The sequence below is a fragment of the Hylaeus volcanicus genome, chromosome 5 (genome assembly GCF_026283585.1).
Source record: "Hylaeus volcanicus isolate JK05 chromosome 5, UHH_iyHylVolc1.0_haploid, whole genome shotgun sequence".
Taxonomy (NCBI): domain Eukaryota; kingdom Metazoa; phylum Arthropoda; class Insecta; order Hymenoptera; family Colletidae; genus Hylaeus; species Hylaeus volcanicus.
In genome coordinates, this window is record NC_071980.1 from 9,510,440 (window position 1) to 9,528,697 (window position 18,258).

General features: G+C 46.0%; 1 protein-coding gene across 1 annotated transcript in view; it reads right to left on the reverse strand.

Moving 5' to 3' along the window:
- Positions 1 to 509: 509 nt before the first annotated feature.
- LOC128877387 (unconventional myosin-IXb) overlaps positions 510 to 18,258 on the reverse strand; it is a 62,295-nt gene continuing 44,546 nt past the window's right edge. The window contains exons 2-17 of the mRNA XM_054124659.1: positions 13,625 to 13,981; positions 11,165 to 11,451; positions 8,006 to 8,177; positions 7,750 to 7,922; positions 7,510 to 7,669; positions 7,308 to 7,424; positions 6,756 to 6,991; positions 6,480 to 6,669; positions 5,739 to 6,016; positions 5,213 to 5,402; positions 4,968 to 5,139; positions 4,664 to 4,875; positions 3,792 to 4,054; positions 3,025 to 3,294; positions 2,806 to 2,905; positions 510 to 1,718 (exon numbers count right to left, since the gene is read on the reverse strand). Of these exons, the coding sequence (XP_053980634.1) occupies positions 1,561 to 1,718; positions 2,806 to 2,905; positions 3,025 to 3,294; positions 3,792 to 4,054; positions 4,664 to 4,875; positions 4,968 to 5,139; positions 5,213 to 5,402; positions 5,739 to 6,016; positions 6,480 to 6,669; positions 6,756 to 6,991; positions 7,308 to 7,424; positions 7,510 to 7,669; positions 7,750 to 7,922; positions 8,006 to 8,177; positions 11,165 to 11,451; positions 13,625 to 13,981 (3,335 nt within the window). The 3' untranslated portion in view covers positions 510 to 1,560. The remainder of the gene's footprint in view (positions 1,719 to 2,805; positions 2,906 to 3,024; positions 3,295 to 3,791; positions 4,055 to 4,663; positions 4,876 to 4,967; positions 5,140 to 5,212; positions 5,403 to 5,738; positions 6,017 to 6,479; positions 6,670 to 6,755; positions 6,992 to 7,307; positions 7,425 to 7,509; positions 7,670 to 7,749; positions 7,923 to 8,005; positions 8,178 to 11,164; positions 11,452 to 13,624; positions 13,982 to 18,258) is intronic.

Here is an 18,258-nt window from a genome sequence, read left to right on the forward strand (position 1 = left end):
AAAGTAGCCCTTATCTTTCGTCGTTCAAAAATTGACTTACAGTCGGTGTAAAAAGTATTCTCACACCAATCAATTTCTAAAAGAACTGTGTAAAATTGTAATTTATTAACTTATTTTTTATAAACAATAACATTCCACATATTCTCGGAAGTCTCTGAGACAGATATAGTCCAAACAACATTTACTAGTTAATATAATTTGTGAAATTAACAAGAAAAAAACAATTAATCGATAGAAATGTTGAAGCAATAAGTATTCGCACAACTTTTTAAAAGTACTTTACTGGAAATTTGATGCTTTCTAATTCGTACGGAGCAATAAACTAATGTGTTTACATTATAAACACTACTGTAAATGGTTCGTCATAAGAATCGTACAAATACTTATTGCTTCTATACTTTTACCCACTTTTCGCATTTTTTTGTTAATTTCACAAATTATATTAACTAGTAAATGTTGTTGGGACTATATCTGTCTTGGAGACTTCCGAGAATATGTAAAATATCATTGATTATAAAAAAAGAAGTTAAGAGTTAAGAGACTACAATTTCACAGAAAAGTTTTTTTGGGAAATTGTTCGGTGTACGAATACATTCTACACCTACTGTACATAAAATTAAAATGAAAGAAGATCTAGAATAATTGTAATAAAATTATCGCAGCTTCTCCGAGCATTTATTTTTAAGCGTTCACAAACAATTATTTTCTAACCCTTTCAGAACTGACGTCCACAATTGAGAACACAAAATTTAAAAATTACCGGACACTGTCGTTAAATGTCCTCATTTGTGCACATGAAAAAAGACCAGTTTTCCTCGAAAACTACGCTATTAGAATTTCTTTTTTATTTTTTCCATACTAATTTTAGCCCGAGGTAACCTTAAACATTGTATTACGAAAAAAGAAATAATTCAGGTCTGGAAGGGTTAATGCGTAAGAACTGTTCTACAGGGTGAGACAAACAGAATTTGTAAATTACACGTAGAGGACCACGTTAGCGTACACGGTCCAGGGTCTCTGTTTCTCGAGGCGAACCGGTAGCGGCTCGAAGGTATCTAACGGCTAACATGCTTACTAATTCGAAAACGTACGTCGACGTGGGCGTACTTATCTACATGGAAGACGAACGTGGTTCGACGAGGACGACGCCGCGCACGACGGAGGAAACACGGTTGAACGTCGCCGTTGAGCTTGTGCGGGCGCTTCTCAAGCGAGCGATAAGCTACTTCCGCGTTAAACTCGCTTAACTGCCGTAATTAATTAAAGAACAATGTTCGGTGTCCTTTGGAACGACCTAGACACCCTTCCCGTCCCGATCCGACGCGGTATGATTTTCATCGGTGCCTTTTTCGGCGTCGACGGTTTAGGTAACGCGATGTCGACTAAATTTTACGTATGTTCACTGATATCGCTGGAACCGAAGCAACGAGAGAAAAATCGTCGCGATTCGCGTCACAACTCTCGATCACCGGATTCATTTTTTTCTTGTCCAGGCTCAACTCGCGAGCAAATGGAACGGCGTCGTTCGATTAATCAACAAACACGGAATAAATAACGCGTTCAAACGTTAATATTACAGGGCTTCAGCTCCATGAACTGATAGGGCACGTGCAACGTGGTGTTGTTGTGCTCCACCAACAGGTGACCACGTCTCGGGGATGCCCCTACGACCAGGACGGTCTCACCTTTCAGCAGGACCACCTCTCCTTCGCCCTCCTCTGGAACAGCAATTTCGCAGCAATTCCAAGCTGAGTCCTTCTCACTCTCGATCGCGCGAGTTTACGCGACGTAAATTATAGTTCCGATTAAACCACGAATGTTTATGCGAATTCACACTTTCACTTGTACGAGAAAAAAAAAAATTGAAACTTAAGCCTCTAGGGGCTCTGTAACTTTCACATGCTAGTATATTGGGGCTCAAATGGTATTATTTTACGAAATAGTTTTAATTATATACTGTCTCTGACAACTGATAACGATATTGATGGCAGAAAAAAAATCGAAATGAAAATAAATGGATAAATAAGATGAAAATAAACGAAGGTACGTCTTCTGATTTAAATATGACTCGCGAGAAAATTACAGAGTAAAACCGCGAATAATACCGAGATTCTTTGTTACGTTTGATTCGATCGAAGCGAACACTTGGAGAGCGCGAACGTGACTGATTAACCGATTTGACCCGAACCCGACAATTCTGAGACATTCCATCCCCACCCCACTATTCGGTAATCTTCGAAATCCCAGAATTTTCATGCTCGATTGCGGTTGCCTGACCTCAGCGTCGACTCGTGTTTGTTTACGCGCGTAATCTCGCGACTGTATTGAAACTGAATTCTGGTCTAACGGTCAATATCCTTGTTTATGTGACTTTCAAAACTGCCTGGTTTCCAACCGAAAATTCCTTTCCCACGTGTACGTTTATACTCGAGTTACTACAATTTAAAAATATTCTGCAATTCTGATTACCAAATATTTCGCTCGCTAGAAATGTTCGCACGCGAATCTATTTCTCGTCGTTCAAGATTGCATACCTTGCGATATATACAGAAACACATACATGGTCGCGTTATTTCACTTTAATATTTAAATGAAAGTTCATTATTTGACTTCGCATCGTCAACGATCTATATCACTCTAGATATTTGATACATTTTTGCATTCGTGGATCATTCTCACAGATTTCCCGGCATTTCCATTTCCCATAAATGCATAAACATCCGCAGTATAATTAGTATACTCGGCTACGTCATTTGCGAAAGAAATTCGTAAAGACTCGTCGAAACGTATCCAAACGATTCTTACCCGGAAAAGGCATCTTCATGATCCTCGTCTGCGGATAGCCCAACTTCGTGTTTCCTGTCACGGTGTAGGACCTGCTGGGAGGAACAGGGGGTGGTCGTTCCTGAAACAAAGTTCCAAAGACTTCCTCTTCCATTTGACGTCGAACAAAGTTCAAGTTGAGTTTATAAAGGAATCTGAAAGAAACTAGATTGGAGAATATTCTAGCGGAGTTGCTCTTACCAAATCCAACCCAAAGAGGGTGCAGGTCTGCTGGATCATCTTCTGATCCGCACACTTCTCCGAGGGATCCGGTGGCGGCGTACCAGCGATCGGCTGAGGCCTCGGTCGCGTTCCGCTTCCGGTCCCCGTGGCTGTCGTCACGCTCCTTTGAACGGTACCGGTGTTCGAAGTCGGCTGCTGGGGCTTCTTTTGGCCCATTCCGGAAGTCACGCCTATCGTGGTCTTCCTCAGAGGCCATCTTCTTCGCACCCTCCATCCTCTCCACGTGGCCTGAGGACAGATACACAAACAGCTGGATTAATCACATCGATTATGTTTACTCGATCCTATTCTACAGTTTCGCAGACACGCAATAAATGAATTTTAATACTTTGGAAGTAGGTACTGATGCAGTACATTGTATTTTGCTGTTTTAAATATCCTATCAAATAATAACATAACAAATTTTCAGATTTTACTTCCACTTAAAAATGAATATGATATGCGATACATATAATATAATTATTACATGAATAACATGTATACAATTTCTTGCTAGTTTATGTATTAAAGTATGCAGTCAAATATAATATAAAAAATAAAATATTGTTTATGCTGTGGAATAAAGCATACTCATAAACCGTGTGTATTTTACAAAAATGCTTACTCGTCGAAGGGTTAATTGTAAACCGACTGCATACTTTTAACCTTTGCATATGTCAACCCATCGAGAATATCGAGTTACCGGTGACTTCGTTTTACTGTAATTTTCAAGTTCGATCTTTTACCTGTATCGCGGTGGCAGCCCTCCTTCGCATTTCCGCTCGCAGGTTCTCCAGCTGCTGCCTGATACCCTCGCTGAGGAAGATGTGTCTCTTTCCTAGCGCCCAACTAGTACTCGCGCCGAATTTGCTCTTCAATTGTTGAGCATTCTGGAGGATGAGCTTCGTGTCCTCCACCGCTTGCTCCTCGGCTCGGCGTAGCTGTTTGAAGGGCGCGATCAGCCTGTACCTCGCGTTGAACGCCTTAAACCGCATTCTATGAGGATAGCCTATAAAAAGAAAGTCTCGATCGTTGAAATTTTCTTCTGGTAGAACACGTGTTCCTCGTCCCTCGAAAGACCTGTACGTAATTGATCCGTTTACTGCGCGAATCGATTAACTTTGTCAGTCACATAAGAAGTGTAACATTACTGACGATTATTCGTTGACTATTCTTTCTTATTAATTTTATATAACGTTAAATGAAAGCTACATCTGTATTTATGCATTCTACGATAGTTATATTAATTTATATTCTAAACGGAATTTTAAAAAACAATGTACATTATTTCATCGCATAACTCAACTTTTTGTTTTACGAAGTTAATCGATTTGCGCAATGAACGGCTCGATTGTTACTATAATTAATACACGAGGATTGAGGAAAATTCAAATTCGAATAACGCTAAACTCGGTGGTCCTTTCCCCGTCGAATCCCCGAATCGACGACACCCCACCGGGACGGAAACTAGAATGCAATATACTATTCTTCGAGAGCTGTCGGATGGATTCGCCAAAAGAGCAAACGCAAGCGTCTAACGTCGCGCGGATAACCGAGATCGGGATCTTGGCCGACGCGCGTGCACAAGTCCAACGTCAGGAATAGTTTCGAGACGTACCTCCGGCCATTAGATTTACGGTTTCGAGAACTTGAAGGGATCGTATCTGACGCATAGTCACGCCTCTGTCTAGGTGCAGCGGGGTTTCTGTGCCGTTGCTTCTAATGCACCTGACAAAGTGTGGCCTGGCGTGGACCAGAGTTCTCAAGAGATTATCCAGCCTCGTGTGGAAGTCCTGAGTCAACGTGGAGATCGGTTCGTCCCCGTTCAAACTGTAATCACACGCAAACACGATCGATCGACGTCCTCGGGAGTCGTGCGCGTTTCGGGATACGCCCGGCAACTGTCAAAAGGAAAGTCTTACAGGTCGGTGTGAGACGTCGGGGATATCCTGAAGCTGACACCCCTGGGCACGGTGTCGCTCGCGTAGAGAGCCTTCAGTTCGCTGCCGAACAAATGGGTGGCGAAACCGAAGCTGCACGTGTGCTTGTAGAACACGGCCACCAGGTCGTCGGGCACCACGTCCTTGTTCGTATCTTTAAAACGGGAGAATGGTACGGTAACGCGAGGTAACGACGTTTAGTATACGAGACGAAGTAGTATATTCACCCAGAAAATCCGAAGCGTCGTAAATGACTCTGCCTGCAAAATGCTGAATCCCGAAGGATCTGCAGTCGACGGTCCTAGGCTCGAACAATCGGGGATTCTGTTTGTGCTGTACCTTCACTTTAGCCACGTAGCTCTCGGCGGTGCCGCGTATCGAGCACTCGACATCCAGCATGCTCAGCAACCCGGTGCGCTGCGGACGAAACGCGTGGACAACGTTCAGGGATAGTTCCGCGGCATCAACTTTCAACCCCAAATTCGCTCGAGGATTTTTCATCGCAACGAGTCTACATCGAGAGGCGCGTAAACCCGAAGGGATCTGGACAAGGTGTCCTTAAATCTCGCGACGTTATCCCGCTGTTGTACCTGACCGCTCCTCGACTACTGCCCGATGCTCTTTATTGCCTCTATCTCACCTCTATCAACCCCCGCGCGACAGAAAGTCGATAGTATGACCGAACCTCCACGTTTCGCACGGGATTCGCGCGGCGTCCCCTGGTTGAAACTGGATTCGCCGCGAACAACTCACCAGGGAGGAAATGAGATCGATGCATGGCACATTGTCGACGTAGTCGACCTCCACGTCGCACCGGATACCCTCGTCGCGGCAGCTCTCGATCGAGCTTTTGAATATGTGGGTGTTGTAGAAATGTTGCATCGTCTCCGCGCAGAGGTTGATGCACAGGTGCTCCAGTTGGCTGGGCTTCGGATCCTCGAACCCGAACATGTCCAGGATGCCGATGAACCCGTCCGTCGCATGTCTCACGGCATTATTCAGCGCGGTCATACTTCTCGAACCGGTGCCACCTGGACGCGACACGAAACACCCAAGATTTGTTGATGAAAAATCATTTCGGCTTGGGCTTCGTTCGACCGACGAAATCATCAACAGCGTTGAATGATGAACAACCGATATAATTAGTTTTATACGGTATTTAAATTAAAATAATAACATATGGATGTACACCAACTGTAAATAACTCAAATGTAACCTAGTGTCAAATTAGCGTAACCGAAAGGTGGTCGCTAATAACCTGTGATGTTGATGCGACCTTAAATAAATCGAATTTAAAAAAAAAAAAAAGAAAAAGAAACTATCCTAATTTGAAAAGAACACCAACGGTCGTCTACTAGTTGCAACGAGCTCGTTCTACCGATCCAGATTATCCAGGATCGATACGGTCGGTACTCCGAGGGATGGGTAATCCCGAAAAGCTCCTAATCTTGAGGTAAACAACTATTGGCACCACGAGATCCTTATGCTACTTGCCTGCAGAACTCCCGATAGTCGAGGCATGCTGACTGGTCACCTCGGCCTGATTGTGAACGGACTCGTTCGAATCGGACGAGAGCGTGCCGAGGGTGGAGCCTAATCTCTTCAAGCTGTTGGCTCTCCTCACGATTGTAGCCACGGTGCGGCAGTAGAGCGCTTTCGCCAGCGAGTCCCTGGTCATGTTAGACTGCATAAACAAACACCCTTCAACATGGTTTCGGTCGGACGAGCAAGCGTGTTGGGTCAGATTGCGCGCAACGAGTTACACAGTACCATATTCGCGTCGCAGACGGACTTGACCAGTTGTCCACGAGCGTTGTGGGTCCTCGACGTGAGCCCTCTCAGCAAGGCTGGCGGTGGGACGCCAAGAAGGGCTGCCACAGAGGCCAACTCGTTCTCACCTATCACGCCTACCTCCACACCCGGGCGATCCGTGAAACCCACGTTGCCCAGAATCAGCACCGCCGCCAGGACTCTCACCACGTCCAGAAAAGGTATACCCAGGACTCCTGCGAACGAGTTCCCAGAGATCGGAAATGTTCGAGCGATCGTTTCAATTTTAATGTACGTTACCCGATATTCATTTCCATACACCATCGTATTTGTGATTTTTTTTTTTTTTTTTTTTTTAGAAGCAATGCAAGTAGTAAGCGACTCTGTGATGAATTTATTTTTATTGAAATGGAATAATCGTATCTGAATGAATGAACAGGATTTTCAAAGAATTCGATAAATGATTTACTTTGCTTCGAATTGAAATCAAATCGAAGAATTTCTTTTTAAAAGACATGTACCTCCTCGAAAAATGAACCCAACGATACGTACCCAAACAAGCCTTCCACGCTTGAAACCTGACGGCATCCTCGGCTTCGTCCTGCCTGGTGTCGCCCTGCTGAAGGTACCTCAGGTTCTTCAAATTGTAACCCTCCAAATTAAGTTTGACTGTTGAGTAAAACACCACCGAATTGAAGTTCATTCGTAGACTAACTTGGTCGATGGATATCGCGATAAAAAACGCATTCGCTACCTCGTTCCTCGTGCGACAGGCCGGCCAGCATTTGGTAAAATATGTGGTAGTTCTTCTCGTCGGGCAGGGGCCTGATGACTCGCGTCTGGTCCAAGAAGTAACAATGTATCTTCGTTCTGTACAACGCCCCGTCCGTTACCTGGACCTCGATGAAGTGACCCTGAAGAAGAAACCACCGACGTCGATTAATTCCTCGCGAAAATGGAAGCTTGTAGAAAATGAATAAAAATCGTCACGCACTATCCTAGAACTCTCCGAATTGGTAGCGGTCTTCGCAGATCCCAGTGATCTGAGAACCGTGAAGGCTGCCGCCAAATGTTTAAAGGCGTCGGTTTCTGGGCCACCTCCCGCAACGTCGAACAGCTGCCTGAGCAACAGCATGGAGGCGTACGTCTTCCCCGAGCCGCTTGTTCCTGAAGCAAACACGAACAGTGTTTCACTCGGTTTCGTTGGCTAGGTAAAAAGGTGGTCGAGTAGAAAGAGGCTGACGGTTTACCGGAAAGAATTATGGCCTGTGGGTAGCCGGTCTCCGACTGCTGTCGCACGGCCTCTTGGACGACTTTGTTCAACTGAGGCGCCAACGGTACCGTCCTGGTACTCGTCAAGGTCAGTGGATTCCCCACGTCCGTGTAAGGGTTGATACAGACTAGAATGGGACCCACGTTCGTCTGAAATGTAAAACCGTTCATATGTTGTGTTACCTCATCGTTCGTATTTTTTTATATTTTATATAAAACGCTTGAACGATCCAGTTCTGGAAGATCAGTGACGAATTTGTTAAGTTATAAGGAACTTCGCTGTTGAATGATCGATTCAGAGGACAAACATTCCCGAAGAAGCATCGCCGGCTGATATTTCACTTCGCGCCATCCGCAGATCGCGGCTTCCTCCAATAACATCTCAGGAGGGAGATGAAAAGATGTTTCGAGTCCTGGTGCAGCGGAGACTTAGAAATCGGGACAGTTAGAGCGAGCTAGGAAAAGGGAGACGAGGGGAGGAGGTAAAGACGAAGGAGGAGACGAAAGAAGCAACGAGCACAGGGTGGTGCAACAGGCCACGAGCGGCGAGGCTTTGGCGGGCCTTGGTTCCTATTACAAGCTCACCTAGAGAAAGCAACGCGACTGAGGACGAACAAAAAGGTGAACAACGCCCGAAAGGTGAGTGGGGAGAGAGAGAGAACCGGTCCCACATCGGGGCCCATGGATAGCGATGGGAGTCCTCTCCGTTGCAAGCCTTTCGTGCAAGTCGATCGTTGCTGGGAATGATAATAATCACTCCAAGGAAAGACGTAGTGCATTTGTCACTGTAGATAGTATCACAGTTTGGTATGTGTGAGTGCGAGAAAGAGGACTTTACAGGGCTTTTCGTTGAGGAACTAAAAAAATTCATTACAGAGGTGCAGCGATAATAAAAATTAAGGATAGGATTTGTGAATTTGGCGAGGTTAATAAAATAAATACTGCGACACGGGAGTACATCGATTGGTTTGAATGTGCACTGATTCGTTTTGTCTAAAAACGATACCACCCCCTACACGCAAAAATGGCATACCATGATAAATGACCTACCAATTGAGCCCTTCGTTGCACTAATCGATGAAATATTGTACAAATAAATATAAAAAGTTATGACTACACCAAGTGCTTTGACACTTAAATTATAAGATTTTTCAAAACTGGAGTTAATCGATTCGTGTAATGAACGGTTCAATCGCACAAAAAAATCGATATAAGAATATTTAAATTAATTATAGATCCAAAAGATCCGATTTTCCTTGCGCATCGGGTATCGAATATTCACATGGATCCTCTTTGATCCGATTAGACGCACATCGAGTCCCTCTCTACTCGCCTAACTCGCCAAACGAGGAGAGAACATGGTGGAAAAGAGACGGTCGCGAGAAGGTCGAAACAAAAAGGTACACGAGAGAACACCGAGGTGGAGGCGAGAGGGCGGAAACAGGAATGGTAAACTTGACAGAGGAAAAACACGGATGGAGACGAAGGATGAACCGAGAAATCGATCTACGCAACTGCGTGTGTGTACCCGCGTCTAAAGATCTAAAGATCACCGAGGATCGGCGTTACGTGCCCCGGAAGAAAGGCATCGGTTAATCGAGAAAGCGCAAGGGATCGATTAACGCGGAAATTGCGATCTCTCGGCACGGCATCTCTCTAATGGTCGCCAAATCGCGGCAACCGAGTTGTACGATTGTGTTAAAGTGGCTGGAAGTAGAATTGAGTTTATCGTCCAATCTATTCCGATTCCTTTCGCGGACTCTGGAAAATGCATTCGAGTGCGTTTGAGCATCATCCCAGTAAATATGATAGAAAATGGCGAACTATGTTCATGCTATGGTCTTCCAACGTCGAGAGCTTTCCTGACCCCGTCGTATACTCTTCAACGCTAGGTTTGAGGAGGTTGGAAGTATCTTCGCTTGTTGTTTACCTTCTAAGAACATTTTCATCGCTTTTATATCTACTGCCGAAGTTAACCTGAATGCAACCTTGTCTCTTTACCTGGATAAAAGTCAACATAAATTCACGCCCTTAGCGTTAAATTTGGCACCGCGATTACCATCCAGACTCTGACCGACATAGAGGCCAAATAGTAACGCTATCTTATCTAATCGTTGACGGTTTCCTTTAGAAACTCCGCGTTCAATGGCACTTTCCCTTGCTCTGGGCTGCGTCTGTTCCTCCGTCATTAAAAACGGGACACTTGGAAAGTACCGCGTTGAAAGTCCGTAACGGGTTTCACCGTCGCAACTAATTGCTCCAGCTGATTCAAGGACGGAAACGAGACCCTTTTTGCGTCCATCAGGATTGTTCGCGTAGCCCGATCCAATCAAGCCCGGTGCGATATCTGTCCGCGGTCACCCGTGTACTATCGACTTTTTCACCCGAGGCGTATTCCTTTTCTTCTCGTCTCGGTTTCCCCTCGTTTAAACTACCTATTGAGAAACTCCTGATTTCTCCGTCGGCTTCGTAGCCAGCACCGGGTATGTCACTCGGCAGAGAACGGGGGAGATTTTTCGCTGGCTCTTCGCGTTCCTCGTTAAATCCGACCGGGTGTACTTACCTTGAAAGACGAACAGCGGTAATCGACGGGGAAAGAGGGAAAAGAAACTTCAATGACTCTTAATCGGCTTTGATAGCGTCCGACGTGTCTCCTTTCATTCGGGATTTCGTGTACGTTCGACGACGGAACTTTTAACGACTCTTAATTGTCTTTTCGATACCCTTCCGGCCCCTCTTTCGCCCCCTTCCCAGGATCTCGATTCGTGCTCGATAGATCGCGACACCTCCGAGCCTCTTCGAGGCTGACGAAGTTACGCGGGTGGCCAACAACCGGAAAAAAGGCACGCGTTGAGGAATGAGAGGTGAATTAAAACGCTGAACACGATAATGGAATGCGAGCGTGCCACCTGCGCGTGGTGCCACGCGAACCGAAGAGACCTCGTGAATTCTTAATGGAGGAAGACACCATGGGTGCGAGGATAACGCCGAATGAAAATCGTATTAGGTCGTGACGTGTGAAGCAACGCATCTCTTTTGTTAGTTCGAACGATGCACTGGTACATTCTGCATCGATACTTTCCAGACAATCCTTTCAACGTGAATACGGGCAAGTGACAACCACGGTGCGTACTCACGTGATACTGTTTGGCGCAGAATCGAGCTTGCAGGCACTTGAGCACCGCATCTTCCGTCAGTGGTCCTGGTAGATGAATGAGGTCGTCCAAGGCCGTGGAGCTCGTCGGCCCGGAATTGGTCGTGGCGCCTTTCGGGAGACATCGATGCTGCCCTTGGTTACTCTTCGCGTTCTTCACGTCGGCTATGATGCTGGAGATCGGCGGCGAACGCAAACAGCCCAGAGCCGTCACGCAGGACACGATACCGTCGTCTGGTATCCCATTGTGGCGTTTCGGTGAATCCAAGTCTGTACAAAAACGCGAAACAATCTTATTCGCTGCTGAATTTATTCTTTGTCGACTCTGAGCTTTAATAAAGGGGAAAAAGAAGAAAAGAGTCAGACACGTCGTATGGCCGTGCACGAGGGATTTCGATACTCTTATTACCATTTAACAGACAAATTAAAACTTGCCGGGAGGTTGAAAAAGTCTTTCGTAATTATACATCAGGTTCGAATTAGTTAAATTAACTTTGCCAAATTTCCAATGGTTCGAGAAGCCGCAGGAAAAAATAGAGGGGTTGTGACTCGACGCTAATGGCACGATGTTCCCGAGCGAATTGAAATAGAACCACGGATTTAACTGTATACGTACGCAATTCGGCCAGGCAAAATGCTGAACGCGGCTCAATTAACCGGAAGGAATTAGAGATTGGACAGAGAGTATCGGGCGAGCGAACCACTTTGGTCGCACGCAAATATTTTTAGCCTCCTGCTGCGCGAAATAACCCCTGTGAATCATGATCAACAACGAGTGACCTGCTAATTGTTATTTTCGTCTTTGAAATTCATGGAAACGCAAAAGGACGAGCTGTGAATAAATTGAAGACTTGGTAATTTAAGCTATGCGTTCCACATATTGAGTCGATCCATGAATAACTTCCACAAAGTCTCATAAATAACTTAACCAATTACAAAATCGCAATGGTTGATCATCGCTTGTTCCCATTTAGCATCCGCCTGAAAAATTCCTAACCGCAGGGAGTTTCCGCGAAACCATAACTGTTCGTTACCTGCAGCGGAAATTATTTAGGAATCGGTCCATTATAAATTAAATCGAAACGAAACTACAGCAATTTCATGCGCGCCAGATCATCGATTATTTCGTTTATTCCCCGCTTCTTTTCGCGGCTGGTTACACCGAATAAAAGCAGCGGAAAACCAGCGCGACAAAAATGATAAATAAATCAAAGATAGGTTCCGAACATGGCCGAACGGGGCGAGTAGCCGCTGCGTAAACAGCCGCGTGTTTACCGTTTCGATGATTTTGCGGAGAAATCGCTCGCTTGCCCCGGTTATTTAAAATATCATCCACGGTCGAAAGCCCCACCCCTCAACCTCCCGACCCCCACCCGCCGTTTCCTGAAACGTATGGCGTATCGCGAATTAACGCCGCAATGACGATATTACGCGTCGATTAAATATTAACAAGCCTCGAGCGTGCTGGACGGTCGGCCGAACGTCCACGTGGACGTCCACGCGTGTACAGGGTGGTCCGTTTTAATCGCCTCGAACGCGCCGCCGATTAAAGCCGTTTCCGGCGATGTTACGTTAATTTCGCAGCAAATATCGCACGAAGGGGGATGAAAACGATTGCAATAAAGAGAGCCCGATGCGACGGCCGTGCACGAGTGAAATATTGACGCAGTCATGTTTGGAAAACGTTTCAAAAAGAGCAGAGTCACGGTTCGCGGACGCCAGCCCGACCGTGGTAAATTAAAATTCGTTACTCTACCCATCTTCGTTTAATCCATCGACCACTCGCGCGAACGAGTAGCTTCTCGACGATTGATTTTCACGCGAACATCGAAAATGTTCTAAACTATACGTACGTGCATCGTGTAAGAAGCGAAGCAGGTTGAAATTCACAAATTCGCCAAGTTGCTTCTTGGGGGTCGAACAGGGGTTAGAGGTCGATTGGGGTTAGAGGTTGGAGGTTAGAGATTTCAGGATGCTTTCGAGTCAGTTTGGAGAAGTTGGAGAAGAATTGACGGGCGGGATTTGAAAGTGTTCTATCTTCCAAATCTCCAAATTTTCTATTCTCCAAATCTCGCAGTTTTCTATGTTCCAAATCTCCAAATGTTCCATCTCTCGAATTTACAAGTGCTCCAACCCCCAAATTTGCAAACGTTCTATCTTCCAAACCTTCAATTGTCTCATCTTTCGAATTTAAAAGTGTCCCCATCCCTCAAATCTCCTAATATTCCAACTCTCAAATCTCCAAATATTCCATCTGTCAAATCTCCAAATATTCCATCTGTCAGATCTTCAAATGTTCCAACCCTCAAATCTCCAAATGTTTCCATTCCCAAATCTCCTAACATTCCATATTCCATCCCCGAAATCTCCAAATGTCCCATTCCCCAAATCTCCCAAAATCACCCTGTACAGAGGGTTGCCGCGGGTGTCGCAGCATACTGACCGGATATAAAATTATTAGCTGCGGTCGAGTTGTGGCCGAGCGTGTTCGCGCCGGCGTGATTCGCGTGCGGATGAACGATCGCGGACGCTGTCAACGTGTGCCCCGAAGGATGACCGAGGCCGTGAGGCAACGTGGCGGCCAATGGTAGCGTGGTCCTGGGTGGCACAGCGGGCGCGGGGGAGGACGGCACGCCGCCCTTTTCCGGGCTCTTCGACAGGGGCGCCGACGAGCCGCCGTTCGGCCCTGAATTGTTCGGCGGTTGGCTCACGTGCAGCCGGTTCCTCAGGGTCACCAGTTCCGTGCTCAGGCTCCTGAGACGCTGCTGTAGGTGCACGGCTTCGTTCGAGGACGAGGCATCTGTAAAAGGCAAACGTGTGCGTGAGCTGCGACGTTCCTCGAACATTACGCGTATTACAACTAACCGACAGCAGAGATCCGCGAGAACCAAGTAGATAAAAGATAACGCATTCGTTCGTCGAATAGGGATGCTTCATGGTACGGACATTATGGAAATGGTGGACTCAGACTTCCACGACCAGATTCCACCAACACCAATGTTGTAAAATAAATAGACGATCGTGTCTTATGCTACGAGAATAAAGATTATCATTTTTTAAGACATCACGAGTACACTACGATATTAAAAATCTTTATTTTTATGACACGAAGAATGCTTCGTTTGAAGGCTTATGTGTTTTATGTGCGTTATTATCCACGCAGAGAATGTTATCAATATTGGTGGCGTTCGAAACTGGTATCGGTGAAGTCTGGGTTAGTCAGTTCCAGCTTTATCATCAGCTTCGAACTCCATGCTTGTCTCGATCCGTGTCTTCGTCCAAGTTCGCCCTCAACGTAGACGCGAATAAAAACGAACACCTCGCTCGAACCCCTAGAGTAAACTACTTCTTGAATAAAAAAGACCCATCTCTGCCATCTCTGCCGGATCGGTGACCATGAGCGGCTATCTCTTTCGACTTTAGTATAACTAAATCAGTCACTAGACGGGCATCCCGTCGGTAATGACAAACGACGATCCAGACAAGCGTTTGTCGCGCGGCGAACGTCCATGGTGAAAAACCAGCGTCCCCATAGACGCGATATTTCATCGAAAAATCGAACGGCTTTGGCGAGTGATGTTTGGTCACGCGACACAGGCCAATTCGCGGGCAAACGAACTCTCTGTGCGCGCGACTCGCGACGATAAAAGGGTTATCGCGCGTTTCGCGAGCCAGGGCAAACAACGCTTCGCGAATTCGGGACGGGCCTCGTTTTCTAAATGAATTATTTCTACGATGGAATGGAACGAGAACGGCGGCCAGTGTAAATTATCGACGGACGACTTTCCGCGGTGCGGCGGTCGACTGAATTTTCCAACGTGTCCACATTATAGGCAATTTGGCCGGCCGCTAAAGGCGCAACGAACGAGGCGTTTCGTTAATAGCGACCCGGCGCGGAAAATTACACCGTCGAAGCCTTTCCGGCCTGACGGCAGGGAACCCCCATGAATATTTCGCGCCGATTACCGCGCGGCGCACGTCGATCCTCAAAAACCCTCGTTATTCGCGTTATTCCTGCGTGACTCTCGTGCCGTTAACGACGCTCGACCCGATTACTTATTTATACTTCGCGCGACTAACGAGACAATCGAAACAAATTGCAGTTCGATCATACCTCGGCGAGCCAGGTGTTGGGTGGAAACACACCGAAAGGATTAACGTGTTCGATAATGTGCAATTAACACATCCGCGATCGGGAGATACTTTACGTTTCGAATACCAAATAAAATTCTGAAGCTGGACATCATAAAACAAGATCAAAATAACAAAATATGTTTCGAAATATCAATGTTGTAAATATGCAGCGTATAAAACAAAAAGATTTTCATAATTTCTTTATAACCACGAACAGAATTTGAAGTGACGTGAATTCGCGTCAACGGTCGCGAATGCGTTAAGAGGTTACATGGGTTTTGAGAACCAGATGGAAAGTGCATTCTCTATAAATTTTTTCGAAAAAAACTAAGCGAATTATATCATTTTAACTTCTGTTATTAGAAAGTGTAACATTTGGACGATATTTCGTAAATTTTTCATAAAACAAATATTCAAAAGTAAGGCTTGAAAAAACTATCCTCGTGGTGGTTAGGATATTTAATGACAGCTTTATCCGGAATCAAATTTTCATCGTTTCGCGATGGCGAGCATTTCTATCGAGCGTCTTCCAGCTGCCACCAGACCGATTTCGCCTGGGATCCGACGATCGCAAATTCGATGTACGTACAGACAATTCAACCGTTCGAGATCTGCGTGAACGCTGAAACGCGCCCGTTCGACAACGACCGGCACCAGCTCGACTGGTTTCACGGAATATGGGACACGGGCGAGTGGTCGGTTCCGTGGTTCACGGTACGCAGATACGCGGTCGTTTTGTCACAGCGAACGAACGTGTTCGTTTTTTAAATGTTCCGATTAGAAACCAGTATATCCCGTCCCGCGGAGAAACAGCCCTGTCCGATAACGCTAATCCGAACGGTTCGCCGCAGATGGAAAATTCAGATAGTGCAGCGCGCGCCTCCGCGAGAACAATGCTTCGGAAGTGTCTAGCCACGGCGCTGACGTCGGAGGAATTTCGTTCCATCTAACGAAATCGAACTGTGGATAAGATCGGGCAGAGGCAAACCTCTGCGAGAGATCGAGAAGTTTCTACTTTTGGAAGATAGCAAAGTATAAATCTTGAAAGCCTCTGACTGCTCTTGAATTTGAGGAGGGTGCACAACAGGTACCCTTCAACGTCGATGCGAACGCTGCATTCCTCGTCAATGGAGGAATAGCTTGAGTTGTTTGTATTCTTGGATCGTTCGATAATAAATACGTTCGAGAAGTTGAACGTGGTTCGATAAATGCACGAAACGTGAGCGGTTCGTTTTCGTCGTTCCTAGGATCCGAGTATGGTGCACTACAGGTCCCAACATCCTTCAGTGGTAAAATAACGCAAGTTCAGACTCAAATCTTTTCCAAATGTACAGGGTTCGCTAAATCCATTCAAGAATGTGGTGTTAATAACTGCTCCAAATATGTTCCCCTCGTCCGTAGAATCAGGGTTCGGAGCTTCGAGTCCCTTTACTCGTGACGACAGCTGTCTACCGCAGGTTCTTCGGACGTTCCAGGACGACTTGACGGAAAAAAACACCTGTCGATTTAACGTCAGGAGGTCAGAGCTCGGAGAAGGGTACCTGTCAGTCGGCCATCAGCCGATCGCTGGCAAGGCTCGCGACAGTTCCGCGGCGATCTGTTCGCCGAGGAATCCCTGAGCTCGTTTTCGCTCGGTTCGAGTTCTCCCCGGCTATTGTAGCCAAGATTAACGGTACCCGCTGGACAACGCTGCCAACAGAGCCGCGCATACGTCAGGAATACCGAGACACGTGGTCGGGTAAAAGAGCAATCGTAAAGAAGGAAATCCATTCATTTTTTAAATGGATGCCAAGGCGCCATTTTTGTCAAATTGAAAGCAATAAAACATGACTTTCTAGTTGAATACTTATACGATATATCGATGTAAATAAAATCTTATCGTTTCAATAAAAAAAATATAGAAGAATACATGTCGAATCGAGTAACCTCCACCTTTTTCGAAGTCGGTTAAAAATTCTTGCGAAAACCTGAAAATTCGGGTGGGTAACATGGTGTAACCCGTACCTGTATTAGGCTGTTTTTATTCACTGCAACAGGAACGGATCTATCGCTGTGCGAAAGTAGGTTAAAATCGGTGGTGGAGTCCTTTCCTCGTCGTGGCGAGAACAGCGCCCAAACGGGGTGGAAAGAACAAGTATTCGGTCTTATTTCTTCGCTATAAGAGCGGAAGCATTACGCCAGGGAAAACTTCTTGGTCTCTGCCAAGACTCGCGCGGCGAACAAAGGCCGAGAAAGTGTGACTCCAACGTTCCTGGAAAATAATCACCCCCTTTTCGTGGACGGTTGACCGAGAAGCCTGGATTCGTGAGCATCCGCGCGAAAATCACGGCGAACGTACACACGAACCCCCTCTTTTTCTTTTCTTTCTTCTGGGTGTCTCCCTCGTTCGCGAGGCCGACGATCGGCCATTTTCATTCATCTTCGCCCCCGCTCGACGCCTCCAGCGTTCCCTTTCCTTCCAGCCATTCTCCAACCGCGATGAAACGGCAAAGACGTTTTCGGTCACCGGTTACGATGCTCGTTACTGAACTCCTGACTCGTTAGCGCGGGACCAGAATTCGATGGGCGAACCTTGACTTTGACCAGCGAAACGACACTCCGCGATCCGTCGGAAATTCCGATATCTTTTAACGCTACAACTACCGAGACGATCGATTCGATTCTTTCTAAAACTACTGGATTACTTTGCTGCAGTTTTGCTGTAGTTTCGCTGCAATTTTTGGTGAGAATTGTTGCAACAGGGAATTCGCTAGGTGTATATTAATCGGTTCATCCCTCGACTCTCTATTTTCAAATATATACTAATGTCTATGCATAGGAAGTATAATTGAGGGATGGTGATTGTGGTGTTCCATCTTGTTAAAAAATTAAATTTCTTCGAATTACAAGAGAAACATTTTCCATTAAAGGCAACCTGTATATCAAGCATCTACCTCTCTGTGA